Genomic DNA, 23,587 nt, shown 5'->3' with positions numbered 1-23,587 from the left:
AGGAACAATCATGAATGCGGACGGTCCCTCACAAGTGCACTTTGGTGAGAAACGGCCACATCGCTAATCGCCCTGACAACCTTCAGCCACATAACCACCACGCCCCTCACCAATCTGCGAGCGCGGTGATTATTTATTTTAAAGCTGGACTTTGACAGGAGCTGTGGACCCGCTATATCACACACATGAAAGTTCACAGAGAGTTATAGCGCGGGTTGTTCACTGAATGCTAGCAACTGGCGCACTAACGCTCGTGGGCAGTCGTGGCTTTGTCTTGAGAGAGGTAAACAAGGTTAGCACGCGAGTCGTATTCCAAGCAACATTTTTGGTGTCCAAACAGGACGTATACCGAGGTACCACTGTATATATAATGTGTTTGTGTGTGTGATTTCATTTTGATGATGGACAGAATGTTAGTAATTAAAAATGTGAGCATATGAGCTTCTGGATCCTTTCAAATTGTTTTTCAATGATTTAATGTGGTTTTGTGTCCCACCAGGATTTACTGTATAATTAGTAGTTAGGTGAGGTGGGACTGCAGAGCAGAGAAAGGAGCAAGCAGACAGCCAGAACAGGTACACAGGAGACAAAGAAAGAAGAATCTGCTGGATCATGGCTTCAAGGCTTGCCATCTTAAACTCAGTGAGAACATAAGAATTTTGGTGCGGCACTCCTCCCTGTTGATACATATCATCTTGGAGTTACAGTGCCGGTAAAACCACTCAAGAGTTTTTAGGATCCCAAATCATAATAAAATACAGCAAAACAGTAGTACAAGCACTCTTATACACAATTAAGTTTGTTTTGTTTTTAAGTCCACGGTCTTTAAAGACCCAATGACATAGCTTTCAGAAGGAGATGATGATGAGACAATTTCCTGCTAATGTATGTAAACTGTTAATATTTCATGTTAATTGCTGGGGGTTTAGTCACCTGACCATGGCACATTTTCATCTTCATCTTCCTGATGTTGAAAGACTGTACTGAACTCGATCAACTATAGTACGTTTTTCTTTGCCTCCAATTGGTATTTGCTGAAATGCTGACATGCTTTCGCCACTATCTTTTCGCAGAATGCTGAACTTAAGGGCTATTTATATTGATTTGCATATTCAAAGAGGCATAATTCTGAGAGAAGATGGAGCTGGATGGCAGGAGCGTGGGTTACATTTCACAGTGCATCTGAAATTTTTTTGTGCCTATGCACATTTCCGCCTTTATCAGTACGCCATGTTTTAGTGTGAATTCTACGTACAATGTTATGCATAGGGCTCTTTAGGTGACTAGTACTTAATCAGTGAAATTTGCCAAAGTATTTTTCATAGCAAATTTTTTGGTTTGTTGGGTTCACTGGTGATCTTTTCTCCTGAAAATCTTCCCCACAGCTGACTTAGGCAAACTTTTTTTCCCTCAGAACTTATGATGCTTTGTGGACCAGTATGACATCACAACGCTGTAGCAGCCAACACTGGAGGGAGATATTGCTACCTGATCTACATCACACAGATGCAGATCTATCATGGGTGCGTACAATAAGCACATTTCACCTCACATGCATACTTGAACAAATTTACAGTGCACTAAGGTTATGAGGTATACTGGTACTGAAAAAGTAAGAAAAATCCAAATTTTACAATGGTACAGTACCAGCATTTCAGGATTTTCACCCCGGAGGTATCATCAGCCTTTTCTTTCAATCCCTTGCCCCCTTCTTTTTCCTTGACTAGCAATTAACAATGAATTTTACAATGAATGTACATAACGTATGAGTTTTTTGTGTGTCTCTCTCTTAAGCTACCTATTTATAAATCAGCATAAAGTACTACTTTGTTAATAAAGCTCCTGATGTCCCCTACAAAAAAAGCATTACAAGTCCACTGAAAGGCAGTCAATTGACAATATCATCATTATATTCATTTTTGTTATTGGTCTTTCAGTGAAATCAAATCAACTTGTGAAATGCAATATAATGTAAACATAATATTAGAACTTAATCACCAAATACAATAAATCATATAAATAAGGCACAAATTGGAAATGTTTCTTTTTACAAATGCAAAAGAAATGATGGGCACACACCAAAAAAGAAAAATCTATTATTATTATATTTATTATTAAATCACACTTTTATAAAGAAAAGCCTGTTTTTCTTTTAGATAACAGTAGAGTGTCATTATTTAATAAGACTAGGGGGCTCCGCCCCCTGCTCACTTCACTCACCCACCCCCAGGGGTTTCGTTAACCAGATATACAATTTAAAGAGATCGTTATTTTCATTTCATTCATTTTTTATTGATATTTACCATATTTGCCACTTCACATCTCTGCCACTTGCACTGTGAAGAGGGGGGCTGAATGCACACTAAGGATATGCGGTTGCTCCTCCAAAAAACCCCTCTTAAACAGTGATACAATGGGAAACAAATACATTTTTTTTAATACCTCCTATTTGCTCAATCAGCTGCTTGCTTGCTTGCTGCTGCTGCTGCTGCTGCAGCCGCCACTGCCAGGCTGCTTGATCTGCATGTCGCGCTGCGCTTAGAACATTTAAAAGCCTGTACAGCAGCTGTCCTTTTGTCTCACTGCCTTGTCTTGCAGGACTTTAAAATGTCTCTGAGAAAAAAAATCACGTCTCGGCTCCTTCCAAGATTTTTTTTTTTTTTTATAACAGAGACATAGAGCATCCTTTCAAACAGCAAGAAATACAAAAGTAGGATGACACAATGAAGAAAATGAACCTGTACATCATTACCTATTTTACTCTCTTTCAAACACACACGTACCACCTCAACAGCCTGGATAGAATTTGTAAATTCAATTAACATATTTTTAGTTTATATAATTTGTATCCCAGGCATTGTGTGCGTTAGTTCAGTCATAGTGATAGGAGCATGGGAGATGCCCCAAGAGGTAAAAGTCTCAAGAATATTGTAGACTTGGAGTATAAATTTATCTTAAGGAGGCATACTGGTTAGCACTTCTGCCTTACAATTTAAGTTACATTTTTGGCCACAATAATCAGTCCTGTATAATTGGCAGAAACTTCCCTAGCCCTCAGAAACACTTAAAAGACCATGGCACCATTATAATCCAATCAAAACCTGTTCAGTTTCACGTCCCCCACTGACATCTATGCATCTTCGAACATTTTCACCAAACTCAAGGCAAAGCAAATGCAACAGGGTTCACTTACCACTACAGGGGACCAATCAATTATTTTACAATATATATATTATTGTCACACACATGCATTTTGGAGACCGCTAAAGGGCCTGGGGAACTGTAATACTACACCAGACCAGAGGGTGGCAGGGTGTGCTGACTGTCTCTCTCAGTTTCTTGCAGACCATTCCCGGGATATCACACCAGATTCTGGTGCCTCTGATGACGTCATTTCCAACTCCGGCACCTCTGATGACGTCATTTCCGGCCTGCCACCTCTGATGACGTCACTTCCGGGTTCCAGACCAGATGACACCATTTCCTTTCCAAGCCCTTAAAACTGTCATCTTACTTCCGAATGATCAGTTCTGTTTTGTACTCAGTCTTGTGAACATCTCTGTTCAAATATCTAAAAACTTTTTGCTGCTGGGAAATAATATACGGGTGGCTGCCCCAAACCTTTATGATGTCTGGAGACTCATTCTTATTACAATATATATGCACACATGGCAAACCTACCAATGTACACTATTCATGTTTCAGAAATGGTGTATGAGCTAAATGTACCTCATATTACGCAGAGAAGGGGAACATCTTTTTAAAAATGAAGCTGACTCTTATACTATCTTATCCTTTTGGACTACTGGGCACAACTTCATTTGTAAAAAGATGTGGTTATCAGAAATTTAATGTGGTATTTTTCAGTAAAATTAAGTGTGTTTTTTTTTTTTTATTTATTTTGTATCTTTAACATCCCACAAAAGTAAAAAAATCAACCTGTTTCCACAGGTTTTCGTAATTTTAGGAAGAGTTCTTATATGCAAGTAACTTAACAGCTTTTAGGATGCAGTTTACATTGTTTGGTTTGTTTTTGAGGCTGAACAGCTTTTCTAAATGTGACCAGTGAAGTATAGCGCCATCACTTTTTTAATAAAGAGTGTCACCATTACTACTACACCTGGATTTTTCTTCAGTGCCTTCCATTGCGCAGATATCTCCACATGTAGCAGAAAGCTACAGTCACTGCAGATGAGATGCAGGGCCACCACAGCCAATAAACTGAACTATTACACTATGATATACTGAGGCGTGACCCAGAGAAAACTGCAAGGGTATTATGTCATTTAATAAAATACTTAATACTTCTAGAACCTGACCTATAGCTACCAAAATGTATGCATGTAGTTTTATTTTAAATGGCCATTGTGAACCCCACATTTTGAAAATAGACAAATAACTGTACTTTGTAATGACTGACATTGGAAATGTAACAAAGCAGGATCATTACTAAATATATACTTTTTAAAGAGGTAAGGTATTTAGATTTAAACATACTTTAAAAAGTACAACTCCAACAAAATCTACACAAATACAGTAATGTAAGTAAATGTAATTTGTTAGTTTCCACCACTGTGCACACTGCATTTGATACTAATGTAGTATATAAAAAAAAATCTAACTTGTGAATGCATTTTGTAAAGTATAAATAAGTAAATAAAAATTACAGCACTACTGTATAACAGTATACAATATATCTTCATATAGCTTAAAACATTTTTTTAAAAATTGCACATGAAGAAAAAGAATAATTAAAAGGGCAATTAACAAAAATGTTGGCTCTATAAAGTACTTTAGAGTACCATAGTTGTGTCAAAGATTCCTAGAATTCCAAATCATGAAAGGTATTACAATATTAAAAATATTTGTAAAAACATAATCTATTATTAATAATTCTTTTATAATGGTGTTTTAAAAACAAATCTTCTGTTGATGCTTTGCCAATGACTTGAGGAAACTAATTAAATGAAAATACTTATTTATTACCATGTATTGGACCATTTTGCATTACCAATACTTTTTATATTTTTATTTATAATTTATTTTTTTTATATAATTGCTGACATGTAAGAACACATAATGCAAATACAAATACCTACCTATTGTCCACTGGCGATTCCTTGCCTCATCAAATTGCTGCCTAAGAACTAAGAAGTCAATAACATCTGGCATATCATGGTATCTTTAAAAATAATAAAAAGAGTGGTATCAGTTTTTTAAATTAAGGATAAAATGGTGTAAAAAAATAATTATGACACTTGAGAAAAAAAATGCTGCACACACTACAAAAATAGCCATGTTAATAGGCATAAAGTATATTTATATACACAAGTAAATGCAAAGACTTTTGTATTTTGTATTGATAACGAAGCAAAACTGATAGGATTTTCTGGAAATAATTTATTTAACAATATTTTAGCCAAAACAAATAGGTTTAGGATGTTACGAGCATACAACTTCATAACTGATATGTTGATTATGTGACACCATTAATTTATGATTGTTTTTTAACAGATGTTTTGATACTGTTTGCTATTGTTCAGCATGGGTCACCATTGAAGCCCACTGTATTGAGAGTTTGTTACCTCCGTTCTCCATAAAAACAGGCTAATAATTTTTCTAGGCCATCACTGCAAACAACACAGATAAAAATACTATTTTGAATGGAGGAATCATTTAACTGATTTGATGAACATATATTATTTCTCTTCACAGTAAATATGCTAATCAGTCCTCTCTTTACTTTTTAGTAATGCTGTAAATTTTCATCTTGGTGCCTTTATGCTTCTGGAGTTCCACACTGTATTCCACTGAGAATTCAAGGTCATTAAGGGTGCTTCTTGAGTAGAATGTGTGAAAAACTTTCAACCCTTTATCCTTACTTATTACTGAGCAATGATACTCAGGTTTAAAATATGTGCAAAGTCATACCATTTTCTAAGCCTGTTTAAACCTGAGCAGGGTCACAGGGAGCCTATCCCTGCAAGTACAGGACCATACAACATAAAAAAACAACAAAGGTCTCCTCCAAAAAGTCAAATGTGAATGTATGCGCTTTCTCAGTTTTTCAACTTTAACTTATGCTTCTCCGAGTTGAAAAATTCACATGGGACTAGCAAGAAACTCCCTCCTACCCACAAAAGCTCAAATTTACAAACAAAACAAACTGCTTTCTATCAGTTTAAGTACAACAAAAATAAAACCTTGAACGCATATAATGTTGGCTTGTATTTCATGTACTGCATATTTGATATAAAAAATGAAAACAAAAAATGACCAAATGCTAACATGCTACACTATAAATGTTACTGTAGTTTAGATCTCCTGTTTTACAGGTTCAAGAACCCCAGTTTGATTCACAGCATGGTCAGAGCTTCCAGTTTCCTCTACTTCCTGACAAAAGAGATTTTAACTGTGGACTCTAAATTAGTCCAATACAACTGCAAGGATGTATGCAACATCGTGCTCTTCACAATACTGTTATTTTATCCAGAAATGATTAATGTCTTAAACCCAAAGTTTGAGGACAGGCTTTGCCTTAATACAATTTTTTTACATACAAAGAAAAAACCTTAAATTATGGAAGTTTGTACAATCCAATATGTGAAAAAATATCACATGATCAGTAAAAAAGCAAATTAATATATGTATGGTTTAAAACAAAAAAACATATAAGAGCAGCATAAAAGCACAATTACATTTTCACCTCAAATTCATGAATAATAAACTGGATAAGGAAAGCTTACTTTTGCTTTAAATATACTTACTTCATTGAAAAAGTTCCTCCAGTAAGTTTACCAGTATCAGGGTCAAGAAAAGCCAGTTTCAGACAGCAAAGTGTGGGAAGTCCCACTTCATATTTTATGCCAACAATCTTCATTAATTCTTGCTCCTGTATTTTAAAATGGTAAAAGTAAACAATGAAATTAGTAACTTCTAATTCAATTTAAATTCTTCAGAATTATGTTTAAAACTATGTGTTAGAAATTTAGGTAAGAACTTTTTTGTAGCTTATAGGGCAGATTATTTCAGTAAATACAAACACGAAACAAATAGGCTCCGAAGAAAACACAAAATATGCATATATTTGAAGTGTTATACAGGTGTGGACTTCCTAGTGGCTAATGTTTTATTGAGAATGTAAATTCAGTGTATAGTACATTGCTATTGGATTTCCCAGCTTCTATCCCTCTCCGCCCCACCAACTACAGTACCTACATTCATTATTATCTACATCCTGCCATACTGATTTATGTTTTACATTTTCTTTAACTACCGTAACCTTTAATAAAAGGGAACTGCTGAATTAAATAATGCTAATGATAAAGTACTCAATAAATTATACTAAACCCAGACAGCTGTGTCAAACTCTACCTGTCATAGGTCTCTCAACTTGGCACTTCCTTCTAATCTTTGTCAGTCTAGGCTATGCCATTATGTAATGTTATGCCAAGTGTAGTATAAAATGTTTGTTGAAAGAAAGTTTAAAAATAATATAACCTCCCTGCTGCAGTCTGCTGAGGTGGACAATTTAGCAAGGACAGGTGATGCTTCTTTCTGTTATATGCTGACTGCCTTGGAAATCCCTGTAATCTGTAAAACACTTCCAGTTCCATCTGCAATAAGATGATGCAAATCAAAAAAATCGTACATTACTTCCAGTAAGGGATTGTCTACTCTATGTACCATTTTAGACTAGGGCTACTTGTAACGGGCAGTTCAGGCATTGTACTCAAACTGAAATAGAAGCTTTAGTTTTGCACTATGTATGTCATACTTTCCTGTATTGTATTTTAAGGTCTCTTTGAATGCATGGATTAAGTACAAACTTTTGTGAACGACTTTAGAAATTATTTAAGTTGCATCTGCTATAATATAGTGCATTTTTTTAAATTTACAGATATATATACCCTTGCATTACATATCATTATTCTTAGTGGCACAAAAATACAAAAACGTAATCTGTCTAAATGATATCATCCTTAAAACTCTAATGATAGTTAATGCCTTTCATTAATATGTCAGAATCTTACACTCTTGTAATTGTTTAAGAGGATTCAGAAAATTGATGTACAGTGTAGATAAATATGACAGCTTTACTATTCAGTGCCTTCAGAACACAGCGGGTGGCATAAAATATTATAATATGCTTCATAGCATTTTTTGGCAGTGGCTTGTTACTGCAGGATTCCTTTACCTACAAACAGCTTTTCCTTCATTCACAGAATAGAGTAGATCACTATGAGCAAAATTAAATCTACATTTGTGTATTCAAGAAATTCAAAAGTCAAATTTCCACACAGCGTATTACATGTTACTACAGCTTCACCTTTAAAGCAGTTTCAGTATGAAATGTTGAAAGGCAGACTTCAAAGTATTGTGTATAACTCAAAAAAAAGATGGAATTCAACAAATCATTACTACCGACTGTGAAACTAGGGTGTGGTACTGTGGCCATTACGAATGTTGTGAGAAGTCACGCAAAATGACACCTTTTATTGGCTAACTAAAAGATTACAATATGCAAGCTTTAGAGGCGACTCAGGCACCTTCTTCAGGCAAGACTTGCATACTGTAATCTTTTTAGTTAGCCAACAAAAGGTGTCATTTTGCTTGACTTCTCAATACTGACTGTGAAAAAAAGTTTCTTTGGTAAATGAATTTGCTAAGTATAATTATTACATGACACTCTCAAAAGCATCTAATCAATTTTAGCTCAGGGTGAGATGGGACTGCCTGAGGCTATCCCTATGGTAAGGAGTGCAAGGCAAAAGCCAACCACTGAATAATAAAAACAACAATAATTCATATTTTAAAGGCCCTGCTGACACCTCATCCTCATCTCATTTCAAAACTGTTGAAAAAATGTTTATGCAAGCAGTAATTTTCAGCTTGAGTTATATCTGAGTCTGTTTTCCACTCTGTGGCTTTAAAAGAAATGCTTTTGTTAAAGGAGTACATGTGAAATGGACAGTACTTGGTACATTTTGTGTATATGACTACATCTTGTGTGGGTAACACATTTTTACATATGATGTCTGGTTTGCATTGATGTTGTTCAGAAGGAAAGAGTGTACTTCTTCAATAATTAGATAAAGAAGTCCTGTTTAATATAAAAAGTTATGGTTAACTGTTTAATCTGTTTCCACATCATTACTATACAATTTTTTCTTGGCTTAGTTTCACTTAGTAAGATGACAACATTCCAGTGTCACAAAAGCTTATGGCTCACATATATGACACAAAGTGTGAAGAAAAAACAAAGAAACAGACTAGACAAATATAAAACACTGGGGGTTAGGGGAAATCTAAGACTTTGATTACTGGGCAGTAAATAAGCATATCTTTATTTATAGAACATTCAAAAAGTATCACATAAAATGAATCATTTCTGTTCTTGTAATGAGCCACAGAGAAAGCTTCCAGGCATTTCTGGATACGGAGTACAGTTAATGCACACAAAGCTGCATGTCCAGTTAAAACTCAAAGGTCAGATGCCATGGAAATGTCTGATTCTATTGTGGCCATCTTCCATCTATACTTGCACAGACCATAGTCCTTACATGTTTTAAAATAATCCCCCATAATTTCAGTACTGGAAAAAGAACAGTTCATGTTTGAATAGCTATAGGCCAATATTACTTATTCTAATCATCATGCAGTACTTGGACATGTGGCACTTGTAATGGCCCACGTACAGAAAAAACTTTTCAGACATACTAAACTCATAAAGTTTGCTAACTATTCTAGTAAGTCTATAGAAAATGTCACTTCCACTGCTATCAATCAGATACATTTCCATTTGGAGAAAAACATTGTCTATATGAGAAAGACATATATTGACTACAGCTAAGCATTCAACATGTTCATCCTCACCAAACTGAAAGGTAAGATGCACACTATTCACCTGGCATATACTTGCTGTGACTTTCTTACAGGCAGACTAGAATTGTGAACCACACATGAGGTACATTAATTATGAATACCAAGACACAAACAAGATACTGTATTATCTCAAGCCTGCTTTACATAATCTTAACTCGCAACTGTGTTGTTACCAACCACAGCATACCTATATCAAATTTTACGTATGACCCGACAGTTGACCTGATTACGGCAGCCACCAGACTGCCTACTGAAGAAGACAACATATCACTAAATGTCAGTAATGCAAACATTTGGTTCAATATAAACAATAATGTATCACTCAAGGAATGGTGCCATTCTCTAATTTTGTGGTATGAGTCACAGGAAAAAATCACATAAAGAAAATGCCAATATATATACATTTTTTAAAAAATGAACATTCCACAGTAATTCTTCTTTTCATCTTAAAGTAGTAATTACTGCAGGTGATATTTCCAGTTAAATTTCATTTACCTTCTGCATATTTGAACTATATATTCATACAGTATTTAATAAAACCTAACTCCAATAAAGAAATTTTGTTTTCTTACCCGCAACTCCATTTTGTGCCAGGGCTGCTTTTTAGGGTTAATACTGTAAATCTTGTTTTTCTGAGCCATTTCCACATATGCTTCATGGCCCTGACGGAAATAATATACCTGAGGAACAAATTAAAAGATCCATTTATCATACATTTCTTTCTCTGTCCAATCATTCTCTACATTTGGCTTCATCTCTTAAAATTCAACTCTAGTACTAAGCAGAGTAGCATTATCTTGTTCTAGATTAATGTTTACAAGGATTCAATTTAAAAATTTACCTTCATAGATACTATTGGGACCCTTTATTGAATTATAAATCATTTTTTATCTGCGGTAGGTGAAAGACCAGAACATAGCTTGAGATGGTTTATGATTGACAGAAGCATCTTAGTATTTAAGACAAAAACTGTGATGTATTTTAATCTATTGTGATATGATACTGCATAAGGCACTTGGTGTTCTTGCAGAAAAAAGAAATTACCTCTGAATATGGGTATCTGAAAATAAGCAATTTGTCTGAAATGATGAATTCCCAAATGCTGAATGAGTACCAGATGACCAAACACTGTCATTTGTCTATTTTTATTATTACATAATTTAAAATAAAGACAATAAACTAAGAAAATCCTCAAACATTTAATTGAAGTTAATTTAGCCCAGACTGCTATAACACATTGCTATTTTCAATTTCTTAATACTTTTCAGGTAGGAAAAAAAGCAACATTTGTGGAGGCATTTGTAATCATCAGAAACATACTGAATATTTGGAAATACTGTACCCATCATACTCTACATAATATACTATATATATTATATAGCACATCTTTCACTATGGTGTGAGAAAGATCTCTGAGGCAGATGTTCATATTTCCAGTTTCTTCAAAATCTGCATAAATATTACAATGGAACTACTTCAGTTCCCTACACAGATTAACTATCATTAACTATCATGTTGGCTATGGGAGCCAAATGAATAGTGTTCTTGTTGTTGTTAAACAAATAAAGAAATACAAACAAACGATGACTAACTCTTCTGTAATCCAAGAGTTAAAGTTGAGTTAAACATATTAAATTGTTCCCAAAAATACTGAGCAAGATTTTCAATATGGGGTTATCGGAAGTTATCCATTATTTGCTTCAGTGCCATTTCAGTTCTGGTACTGGAGGTCCAAAAGCTGGTTTCGATACCAAAGTGAAAATTTTAGTAATGTTCCAAGACTAAACTCGAGACTTTTTTTTTTTTGGCTCGTGAGGGTTCATCCTTCAAACCTGATATAACTGTAAAAGCCATAACTCAGATGGATTTTTTAATGCACAAATGTGGTGGGCCTTGTAATTTTTATGCTTATAGTTTTTGCATTTAATAGTAACAGAGAATAGTGCTTAAGGAACTGGCACTTTCCATTTGTCTAAGTAAGGTGATCAAAATCATCACCCTTGAGACTAAACCTGAACAGTCCATTCTCCAAAATATAAACATATAATCAGCTCTGTTAACTCATTACAGATTTTTACAAGAGAATTTGAATACTCTTTGTTCTGGGTTTTAAGCAGGCTATGCTGAAAAATACAGAGTAATTTGTTGATATTTGAGAAATATGTACAATTCCTTTTCATTAGCTTTCCCTGGCAAGCTAATTTATTAGAAATACAATTCAACTACCAATGCAATGCCTTTAAGGCTTGTGGCGATTTTAATATATTTTTAGCTTTAAAATTTCAAAACAAATACCTTAACATAAACTTTTACCAAGATTCAGTATGTGATCATGTCATGCTTGGTTGGACAGACTTCAACCATTTTATAAAATAGCAGACAAATACAACCAATAAAAATAAGTTTTTCCATTTTAGATAATCCTATAAATGCATGCAGACTGTTCATTCTAAACCAGAATAATTATTAGTTCCAATAACGTTAGCTATCCCATCACACCAATTAACACTGAAACAAGTGACTGAATTAGCTGAAGTAAAAACACTGCCACAAAGTAACAATAAGAGGGAGAGAGAGACAGAGGTTAGGCGCATGCACTGATACAGCATATTGCCGCACCCACCACATGACAAACTAACTCAGGATCCTAGACTAGGACCCGACTACACCCATGCAATGGGTGACACCCTCAGCACCACACTAGTTCAGATGGAATGGAACACTGTGGGGTTTTTTACAGTAAGGGCTAAATACTTTGCTTTTACATCAGCAGCATTCAAGAAGTCAAGAATAATGTAGAGCAATTACTAGCAAATTATGAAGAGCAGTCTGTATGTTATGGGCAAACAAAATCAGGGATTTTAAAGGGTGCTAGGTGTCCATAAAGTCACTATAATCAAAAGAGAGTCAAGTGGAAACTTTTGATGAAAAACTGTACATTGAAAAACCACTAGAATATATAATAGGTTAAACAAGCCTTAGTACCTAAAGTTTATTTCTGGAAACACAGCACGTTTAGAAAAAGAAAAATAATAAAACAGAGAAAATATGACAATTAGTAATTAAACGTAATTTTAAATAAAAGCAAACAGTTTACAATTCAGTTTGGAAAGAAAACATTAAAAGAAAGGAGTTTTTGAAGCATAATTGTTGGTACAGAGGTCTAAAAGCAGGGCTAAGTTTCGCATTAAAGAAAATTGGCTTGCTTAAAGGGATCTACTGTGTGGTGTACTACAGCAAAATTTATAAGGAAGTAAACAGTGCTACATCAACTATGACATGCCCAGGTAAAATCCGATTTGGAGACAATGGCAGATGAAGTTTTAAATCTTTGTTACAATAAATGATATTTTTAAATATATGACGACCACGCTACTGTGACACACGGGGTAAGGACCCTGTTGTACAATTCCCGACTTGGGGTGTCAGTAGACGAGACTGAGCAACCAGGGGATGGAGGAAATGCGACTCGGTCTGAAAAAACTATTCACAAACAGGATTCTGTTTTATTTCAGCAGTGTCCAAACTATTTTACAAACCAATGTCTTGCAAAAATATTTACAGGTGTTATAATAATTATACTATTTACAGTGGTTTCCAAATCAAAAGTGAAGAAAAGAAGAAACCATAAAAAAACCTCTTTCACCTCCTTCGTTCAGCTACAAAACGGATCACGAAGGACAGGCTAAAAAAATAAAACAAAATGAAAAACTAAGCACCTACTCTATGCACAAAAGACAGTACATATCTATCTCCTCTACTCATACTCAGTTAAATAAATCAGTAGCACAAATCTACATTAAAGCCTAAAGACCTGGTCAATCGACGACCTCTGGTATTATTCGAATACTGGTTTTATACCGCACCAATCCGCCTTTACGTTTCCCGCGGACTTCCAATCAACATTCACGTCGGAACGTGCACCATTCGACAACAGCTACTGAAGTGCAGTCCACCCTATTTAAATGTTTCTACTCTCTCGCGCGCGCTCTCGAACCCGTCTGTCTTGGTGACTTGCCGGCCCCCCCGTTCAGCCTCTGTTAAGTGAGTACTGTTGAACTTTCTACCTTTTTCAATTCAGTGCTTTGCTCTCAATCCTTCAGACCTGGTTCTCCTACTTTAAATATTGCACTTTTGCCCTCTCCGCATTCGTCTGTCAAAAACAGTGAGCGTGCTCGAAAATCGGTGTCGGCAAGTTTGATCCCCACGGCTTGCTCTCGAGCCCTTCGAGCACCCCGGCGCTCAAACTGCCGCTAAAACTATGTACCGCTGCCGTGTTAATCTGTGCAGGGGCGCTAAAACAGGTAAACTATATGTCGAGAATAAAGTCGACAAGTTGTCTTTACCCTCGACATTTCTACCTTAATCTCGATTTTTATGATGAGAATAAAGTCGACATTTCCACTTTATTCTCATAGTTTATTTTGTCATTAAAGTAGAATGTCGTAAACTAAATCTAATCTTAAAATCAGTGTTTGATTGACTATATTTTCTCAAACCCTGTCTGAAATTAATGTAGCACATTTAATATTTTGTGTTAAGTGTTCCCCGACCCAGTTATTAATCGCTAAGTGCTTAAACTGACATCCTCTTGCACTGAGGAGGCGCAGGCAGCGCACAGAATACATTCACTTCATGATATTTCTGCTCTCTCTGTACATTTAGAATGCTAAGATAAATACATGATATTTTCATGATGAAATGCATTAAAGCATGTATTAAATAAACATGGGGGGCACGGTGGCGTGGCAGTAGTGCAGCTCCCTCGCAGTTAGGAGTCCCAAGGTCTTCGTTCATTGTAGCGACCTTTATGGCAGGTGTGACGAGCCTTTCAAAAACTGGATGTATGACTGGGTATCGCACTGGTTACTTAAGTATTGTGTAAATGTTCGGTTCGTGATCTGGTGGTCGGAGACACGAATACAGAATTCTATGGATGTTCTTCTGAGCAGGCTTTATTGCATGTGTGCGCTGTCAATCTGACATACCAAAACCCCAGTTCCAATCCTTATCTTTTCCATCTCCACATAACCAATCACCACACGATAAACGTCTTTGTGAAATTAAACTAGTTATAAAACTTAGACAACGGATTGTTCAGAACTTTAGAAAAAAAAAATCTTTGTTATACATGTTTAATTATGCCATCCATCCAGGGTTGCGCACATCCCAGCAAACATAATGCGTGAGGCAGGAGCAAATCCTGAACTCATCAAAGGGTGTATACGAGCAATACATATACTAGAGTCAATATAGCATAACAAAACCCCACATACTACATGACTTTGAAAGGAAACTGAAGCATGCCGAGTAATCCCACCAGAAAAACATGCAAACTCAAGGCAGGGAACACCAGGGACCCCGTTTGCTGCGAAGTAGCAGCGCAACCTCCACGTCACCGTGCCCCCACGTGTTTAATACATGCTTTAATGCATTTCATCATGAAAATTATATCAAGTACAGTGGTATTTAAACACTGCTTAATACTAAAATACATAAATACAAAAGTTATTAGATGAAATAAATGAAAATTTTACCTCACTTTTTAATAACGTCCGTTTTTCACAATGTATTCATGATTGTTTTCACAAAGTTTAGATACCGTCGTTCTCAGCAAACGGTTTACAACAGCCATGTCCCGGATACACATGCCACCTTCATATTTTCAACAATCAATTCAAATTTACGTGAAAAAACACAAAATCAAATTGTGACAATGTGGGTTTGCTGTATGCTCCCATCTGCTGTCGGGGAGCCCTTGAACCCTACACTGTCAGTAATGTGCCTCACTGCTAAGCTCATCGGTAACAACAAAGCAAGGAGATGGTGAAAAAGTGCAAAGTGCTTTTATTAAAACAATCAACAAAACAAGGTGTTTCAAATTAAAGTGCAGACTCCAAAGTTCCAATAAATAATCCATAAAATCAGAAGTGAAACGTGGAGGTTAAAAACCAATAGAAAAAAGTCTTCTTAAAAACAAGGTTAAAATACAGCAGGAAGCATTCTTTAAAAAAAACAAGCAGCAGCCCGGTGCCTTTTTACCTGGCGCCCCCCCCTGCTTCCCAACAGGGGAGTCGCCCTACTTGCAACTGCCCTTCACTCTGCCTACTTCAGCTACTTCATGCACGCGCTCTCTCTCTCAACCTCCCGTCCATTCTTTCTTTTTTCTCCCCTTCTAGCCGATTCACGCTTCTTTTTATCAAGATAAGCAGCTCCAGGAACAATCACGAATGCGGATGGTCTCTCACCTGTGCACTTTGGTGAGAAACACCAACATCGCAAATCACACCGAGAACCTTCAGCCACACAACCACCACGCCCCCCTCACCAAGCCGCAAACGCGGTGATTATTTATTTTAAAGCTGGCTTTTGACAGGAACTGTGGATCCGCTATATCACACACGTGAAAATTCATAGAGAGTTACAGCGCAGGTTGTTCACTGAATGCTAGCAGCTGGCTCCCTGACGCTCGTGGGCAGTCGTGGCTTTGTCTCGAGAGAGGTAAACAAGGGTAGCACGCGAGTCGTATTCCAAACAAATGTTGTATACCAAGCAAAATTTTTCTTGTCCAAACAGGACGTATACCAAGTTGGACTTATTCCAAAGCAGACGTATACCGAGGTACCACTGTATTTATCTTAGCATTCTAAATGTTCAGGGAGCAGGAATATCATGAAATGTATTTTGTGCGGTGATCGCTGCCTGCGCCTCCTCTTTGTGCAAGACGAAATCAATTTAAGAAGCACGTACCAATTAACATGGCGCGGAGAACGCTTAACACAAAGTATTTAATGTGCTACATAACTTATGACTGGGTTACACAAAGGTAGTCCAAATACTCATCATGCCTAAAATTTTAAAGTTTATAACAACTTTCTTCGTAATGTGTTGCACAATCAGAATCCATCCTTATTTTAATTTAGAAAATTATACCAGTTTAAACCAAAGTCGTGCTGTCTACAGACAATGCAATTTCTACTGTACAAATGTCTCAACACAATGAAAACAAAAAACTAAGCACTTATGCTATGCACAAAAGACAGTACATATCTGCAATACTCAGTTAAATAAATCAGTAGCACATATCTACATTAAAGCCTTAAGACCTGGTCAAACAACTACTTCTGGTTTCCGGATAGTGTGAACTTTAGTGTCATAAGTTCTTTTTTAAATGAATAGGCTAAGTAATAATAAATTTACATTTAGAAAATTACTTGTAAATTTCCAGGCACATGCAATTATTATAACATACAGTAAGATGTTCTGACCAGCTGGCCAACTATCTGTATATTCATCAACTAGTAGTTTCAATTTAAGTGCACAATACCTCATCCCCCATCTGTGGTATGAAAGGGCATCTCCTTGGAACTGTATCTGTAATCCATGATGAAGGCAGCCACTCTTCCAATGTCAGCCCTTGATCCTGAAATTCTCCAGTTGGTAACCTCTGAAAACACAGTTTTAAAGGCTGATGGTCCACTAAACTGAATTGCAAAATTCAGATTCATGCAAACAAAAGAACTTAGTAAGGCTAACCATGCATGCAAAAAAGAAACAAATAGTAGATAACTAGCCAGAGTGTATGCCAGTCTAAATACAGAGTTACAGATCTATATGGTGATTAGCAGAAATTTACAGTGGTGTGAAAAACAATTTGCCCCCTTCCTGATTTCTTATTCTTTTGCATGTTTGTCACACAAAATGTTTCTGATCATCAAACACATTTAACCATTAGTCAAATATAACACAAGTAAACACAAAATGCAGTTTTTAAATGATGGTTTTTATTATTTAGGGAGAAAAAAAATCCAAACCTACAAGGCCCTGTGTGAAAAAGTAATTGCCCCCTGAACCTAATAACTGGTTGGGCCACCCTTAGCAGCAATAACTGCAATCAAGCGTTTGCGATAACTTGCAATGAGTCTTTTACAGCGCTCTGGAGGAATTTTGGCCCACTCATCTTTGCAGAATTGTTGTAATTCAGCTTTATTTGAGGGTTTTCTAGCATAAACCGCCTTTTTAAGGTCATGCCATAGCATCTCAATTGGATTCAGGTCAGGACTTTGACTAGGCCACTCCAAAGTCTTCATTTTGTTTTTCTTCAGCCATTCAAAGGCGGATTTGCTGGTGTGTTTTGGGTCATTGTCCTGTTGCAGCACCCAAGATCGCTTCAGCTTGAGTTGACGAACAGATGGCCTGACATTCTTCTTCAGGATTTTTTGGTAGACAGTAGAATTCATGGTTCCATCTATCACAGCAAGCCTTCCAGGTCCTGAAGCAGCAAAACAACCCCAGACCATCACACTACCACCACCATATTTTACTGTTGGTATGATGTTCTTTTTCTGAAATGCTGTGTTCCTTTTATGCCAGATGTAACGGGACATTTGCCTTCCAAAAGTTCAACTTTTGTCTCATCAGTCCACAAGGTATTTTCCCAAAAGTCTTGGCAATCATTGAGATGTTTCTTAGCAAAATTGAGACGAGCCCTAATGTTCTTTTTGCTTAACAGTGGTTTGCGTCTTGGAAATCTGCCATGCAGGCTGTTTTTGCCCAGTCTCTTTCTTATGGTGGAGTCATGAACACTGACCTTAATTGAGGCAAGTGAGGCCTGCAGTTCTTTAGATGTTGTCCTGGGGTCTTTTGTGACCTCTCTGATGAGTTGTCTCTGCGCTCTTGGGGTAATTTTGGTCGGCCGGCCACTCCTGGGAAGGTTCACCACTGTTCCATGTTTTTGCCATTTGTGGATAATGGCTCTCACTGTGGTTTGCTGGAGTCCCAAAGCTTTATAAATGGTTTTATAACCTTTACCAGACTGATAGATCTCAATTACTTCTGTTCTCATTTGTTCCTGAATTTCTTTGGATCTTGGCATGATGTCTAGCTTTTGAGGTGCTTTTGGTCTACTTCTCTGTGTCAGGCAGCTCCTATTTAAGTGATTTCTTGATTGAAACAGGTGTGGCAGTAATCAGGCCTGGGGGTGGCTACGGAAATTGAACTCAGGTGTGATACACCACAGTTAGGTTATTTTTTAACAAGGGGCAAATTACTTTTTCACACAGGGCCATGTAGGTTTGGATTTTTTTTCTCCCTAAATAATAAAAACCATCATTTAAAAACTGAATTTTGTGTTTACTTGTGTTATATTTGACTAATGGTTAAATGTGTTTGATGATCAGAAACATTTTGTGTGACAAACATGCAAAAGAATAAGAAATCAGGAAGGGGGCAAATAGTTTTTCAAACCACTGTATTTGTTGATGAAAGTGATTTGTGAAAGGCAAAACGGTGTCATGGAAGAAAATACTATTTTAGTTAATAGTGCTACAAGAGTGGTGAAAGCTATACTTAAGACATTAATGAACTAAAATGCCCTGCTGGAAAAATAATTATGCATTTGATATTATCATAAAGTTTGCCTTATTACTGAAACTCCAAGAGCAAAATCAACACCTTTCCCACTTTCAAATAGAAAATTGGAATTAGAAATCATTTACTTTAACAGCTCCCAAATTATTATAATTCAAAAAGGAATCTCTTTTTTAGAGACATGCTATGCAAAGATATGTTAAAAAATGTGCTAAGGCAATAAAGATATAAAGTTATTCCTCATTCCTCTCACCAGATTACACACTTTCTTAGAGTAGCTAAAGGCCAACCCAGCAGGAGTAATTTTGCCTGCTACCAAAGACAATGTGTGTGTTATACCTTCAAAGAGAAACTGCAGTACCATCTTCGACCAGAAGCAAAGAAGGAGACGAGCTCCTGAACAAAGAAAGCAAGTACACTGAAAATTCCTGTGTCTGGAAAAAGCCAACCAGGAAAGAAACAAAGCATTACTAGCCTCTAAGCATGAATATTACTTTGATTTCCAAGAAATATTAATAGTAATTTGATAGACGTGGATTGGCGATCCTAAATTGTCCCTAGTGTGTGCTTGGTGTGTGGGTGTGTGCCCTGCGGTGGGTTGGCGCCTTGCCTGGGATTGGTTCCTGCCTTGCGCCCTGTGTTGGCTGGGATTGGCTCCAGCAGACCCCTGTGACCCTGTGTTCGGATTCAGAGGTTTGGAAAATGGATGGATGGATAGACAGAACAAAGAGAGGTGATGTATTATGGTAATGGTGTCACTGAATTTAAAGATCACAATTTATAAGTTGTGCCTTTTTCTTTAACAGAGGAAGTTAAACTAAGCTTACATAATTTTAAGTTTTGTGTTGTTGTCCGTCTATTTATCAATGCATGTCTATATACTGTACATCTGTATATATGCTTGCATATAGAATATCCATCTTCCATTATCCTTATGTTATAAATAAATTGCATTATTTTCTTTATTTCAACAGGCATGTCTGGGTTACTTGTGAAAGTAAGGCTTCAGCCACATCCACACCCCAACAGAGAAAGTGTTAATGTAACCTCAATCATAAATTGTACAATTTTTTTTTTCTTCTAGCAATCAGGTCAGAAAGTAAAGTGGAGATCACTCATTCAACCTACATTTAACCTGACATCCCTTGAGGAGTATCTTGTTGATAGTTTTAATTATCAGCATTGCTGAAGATAAAACTGATAACTGTATGACCATACACCCTACATCACATTTATAATCCCAGGGATGGTGAGTTACAAATGTATTCTATTTTCAGTTTTACCCTACTCGGACAAAGGTGGGGGCAACTCAGAATCAGAGTAAGTGGCATGAAACTCTATGCTGTAATCTACCAAGTTCTTGTGACAGTTAATTTTAGTTAACTTTTCTTTAACCACTTCTTTCACTATTTTTCTCACGGCTCCAAGTTGCTCCATATACTGTCAAATTTGGAGCTTCATATCTTCACAAGAATTTTTCTGTCACATTTGAAATGCACAGTATCGTTGGGCTGGGGTGGGCTGGCGCCCTGCCCGTGGTTTGTTTCCTGCCTTGTGCCCTGTGTTGGGTGGGATTGGCTCCAGTAGACCCCCATGACCCTGTAGTTAGGATACAGGTTGGATAATGGATGGATGGAGTATAATGGGAATGTGTCAAGTCTTTTATATTGTACTTTATGGACATATTTATAATATTTTACCAAAAATATATGCATTCAGCATGTTTCGATCACACAAATGGATTTTGGACATGCGGCTAATGTAGTGCGAGTTGCATAAGAATCTTCTCCATCTCCTGGGGACATTTTTTAATATCGTCTACTGTAAGAACATAATGGTGACATGTTCAGTCTGTTATAAACCATTTTTTCTCTCTTTCTACATGAAAACATGATATGAAAACCTTTTCTCAGCCACCACCACCAATTACATGAGGTAATAACAAAAAATATTGTTTTTGGGTGGAATATTCCTCTAAAGCAGTAATGTATAGTAACTAAGTATAGAGAATATTTCTACTTTATTTAAGATTAAATTTTTCTCTTTTTCTTCTCCATTCCCAGAGGAAGTGGGTTAAAACCAAGAAAACCTATGTCCTTGTGTGGCCAAGTCAGAGATCTAACCTTAACCCTTACAGAACAGCTGTGGCAAGCCCTACAAATCGCTTTCCACTACTATTCTCCAACTAATCAGACACAGCTTGAACACTTCTGCAGGGAAGAATGGGCACATCAGGCTCCCTCAAAATTAAATGAATAGACTTATAAGACAACTACTTGCTGTAAATAGCTGCAAGTAGTTATTCAATCAAGTGTTAAACAGTGGTGGTAGAGGTAAATACTAATTGTTTACATTTCAGTTTTTGGGATTTAGTTTTTTAATGGTTAATAGTTATCTTTGGGTGTAGCTCTGTAAAAAAAGATTTATAAATAAAAATTCTCAATTAAACTGCTTACAATCCCAGGTTGTAACAACCCTTTATGTGAAAAAAGGGTTTGAAAAGAAGATGCATCTCTTAAGTGGGCATACATTAAAACTTGTATTAAGACTCCACAAATACTATGCACAGCATTTAGGGAGTACTTTAGCAGCCAGGAGATGCGTGGGGGTCCATCTGCCTGGGTGTGCATTCAACAGTGAGTCTTGCAGACTGAGGGCCAGTGTGCATATGAGGCTCTTAACTAAGAAGCCTTTTCTTTGGCATTCAGAGGGCAGTGGAAATTTATCAGAATTTGCTGAGGGGGTGTTAATACTACAGGTTATATAATTAACACTGTCAGGTTCTCTATCTAAAAAGGAATCTACAAGGTCTTACAGAATCCAGACTATGCAATAACATTACAAAATAAAAATCTGCAATCAATGAGAACAATTAACTGGTTTACATGTTTGGAAGGTACTAAAAAGTCACAAATCTTATTGTGAAGGAGACCCAAAACCAAAGAGCACGAGCAAACCATTAAGTGGGAAAGTACCTAAGGTTCCTATCGTACTGCACATCTTATAGAACTGACAATACATAACATTCACTCTTGTTTGGACTCTACAGACTGAAACATTCTTTGGTAACAAACAAACATCATTATGCTCAGGGTCCTTACTAAGGGCACCTAAATGCACACAACCCTTCATCTTCCAAGCAGGCACTCCTAAAACGATGGAAGAAACTCATCCTCCAGTTTCCACTTTCTGGCACTTCCACTATACTGTTATACCTCCACTGAGCAGGGCACACTCAAAAACAAAGTAAATGCCTTTTCCTAGGTGCACTGCTTTAAAATGAAGACAGCTCTGACTTTAGAAAACAAAAGACTGGAAGCGTGGCAATAAAGTTTGTGAGCAATAAATACGTGAAGAATGCATTCTGGCACATTGGCCTTTTTTTTTTTTTTTAAGAACAACATTTAAAATTACAACTTTTGATAAATTAATGTAAAGTAATGTTCATCATTTTGAATTATCAATAAAATACTTGTGTGCCGAATCAAGCCATAGTTATACTATCTGCAAAGTACATATAATTTCAGAGGAAATCATTGCAAATTTTAAAAATATTGTAATTACTATCAACAAACTGAATCCCAATGACTATTTTCTGCTAAGTAACAGGTTACATTTGGACTGAAATTTTTAACAACTTGCTCATTAGGCCACACTAAATCCTATTGAAGCATTTGAACATGCTTACAGTTGGATCTACCATTACCACAAGTGTGGCAAACAACATGGTATTTATTGTGATTTCTATAAAAGAAGAAGATGATGATGCATTATTTTTATTTTTTTTGTAAAATGAATTACATACACAACTCATGCAGTACTGCTAAGCAGTTATCTAGGATAATTCAAATATTTTAAAGCTGTTTTCTATTTCTTCATAATGATAATCTAAGTAGTTAGAATCAGCAAGATGTTAAGTGTTGCCAACAGATTATCTTGTTTTAACTTTTGCTCTACTTTGAGGGTGAAAGTCTAAAAAGTTTTTTCTGAAATATTTGCACAGCAATCAACATTTACATGTCTACAACCATGTTTTATTTATCCTCTTACTTTTCGCTTTTTTTCCTTTGGTTTCTTTTTCTTTGGTAAGGCACCATCTTTCTCTCGCTTTTCTCTTCTCTTCTCTTTTTTGCTTTCTTTCTCTTTCTTCTTCTCCCCATCCTCTTCTGAACTGCTTGCACTTTTCTTTTTTTTGTGTCTGACTGCTTTCTTTGGTGGTTGAAGGTTGATGCCAGCATCTGCAGTCCAATCAGAATAATCGCTTGAGTAGTCACTGAAAATAAAGGATACAATTCTTGAGCGCAAATAGTGCAAGTAACAGTTTTTCTTTGAT

At 36.4% G+C, this 23,587-nt stretch overlaps 1 protein-coding gene and 1 long non-coding RNA gene across 2 annotated transcripts in view; one reads left to right on the top strand and one right to left on the bottom strand.

Moving 5' to 3' along the window:
* The window catches only part of LOC120525460, a 42,723-nt gene extending 39,358 nt beyond the window's left edge, over positions 1 to 3,365 (top strand). Inside the window, exons 2-3 of the long non-coding RNA XR_005632959.1 lie at positions 1,415 to 1,523; positions 3,336 to 3,365. This is a non-coding gene — a long non-coding RNA (uncharacterized LOC120525460). The remainder of the gene's footprint in view (positions 1 to 1,414; positions 1,524 to 3,335) is intronic.
* LOC120525456 (pleckstrin homology domain interacting protein) overlaps positions 1 to 23,587 on the bottom strand; it is a 187,714-nt gene that overhangs the window by 30,206 nt on the left and 133,921 nt on the right. The window contains exons 23-27 of the mRNA XM_039747772.1: positions 23,305 to 23,527; positions 17,213 to 17,332; positions 10,458 to 10,565; positions 6,768 to 6,892; positions 5,100 to 5,182 (exon numbers count right to left, since the gene is read on the bottom strand). Coding sequence (XP_039603706.1) covers positions 5,100 to 5,182; positions 6,768 to 6,892; positions 10,458 to 10,565; positions 17,213 to 17,332; positions 23,305 to 23,527 — 659 coding nt within the window. The remainder of the gene's footprint in view (positions 1 to 5,099; positions 5,183 to 6,767; positions 6,893 to 10,457; positions 10,566 to 17,212; positions 17,333 to 23,304; positions 23,528 to 23,587) is intronic.

Source organism: Polypterus senegalus, chromosome 3, assembly GCF_016835505.1.
Source record: "Polypterus senegalus isolate Bchr_013 chromosome 3, ASM1683550v1, whole genome shotgun sequence".
In the NCBI taxonomy this organism is placed as follows: domain Eukaryota; kingdom Metazoa; phylum Chordata; class Cladistia; order Polypteriformes; family Polypteridae; genus Polypterus; species Polypterus senegalus.
The sequence above is the reverse complement of the archived record's forward strand: the minus strand, read 5'-3'. Positions and strand labels throughout refer to the sequence as shown.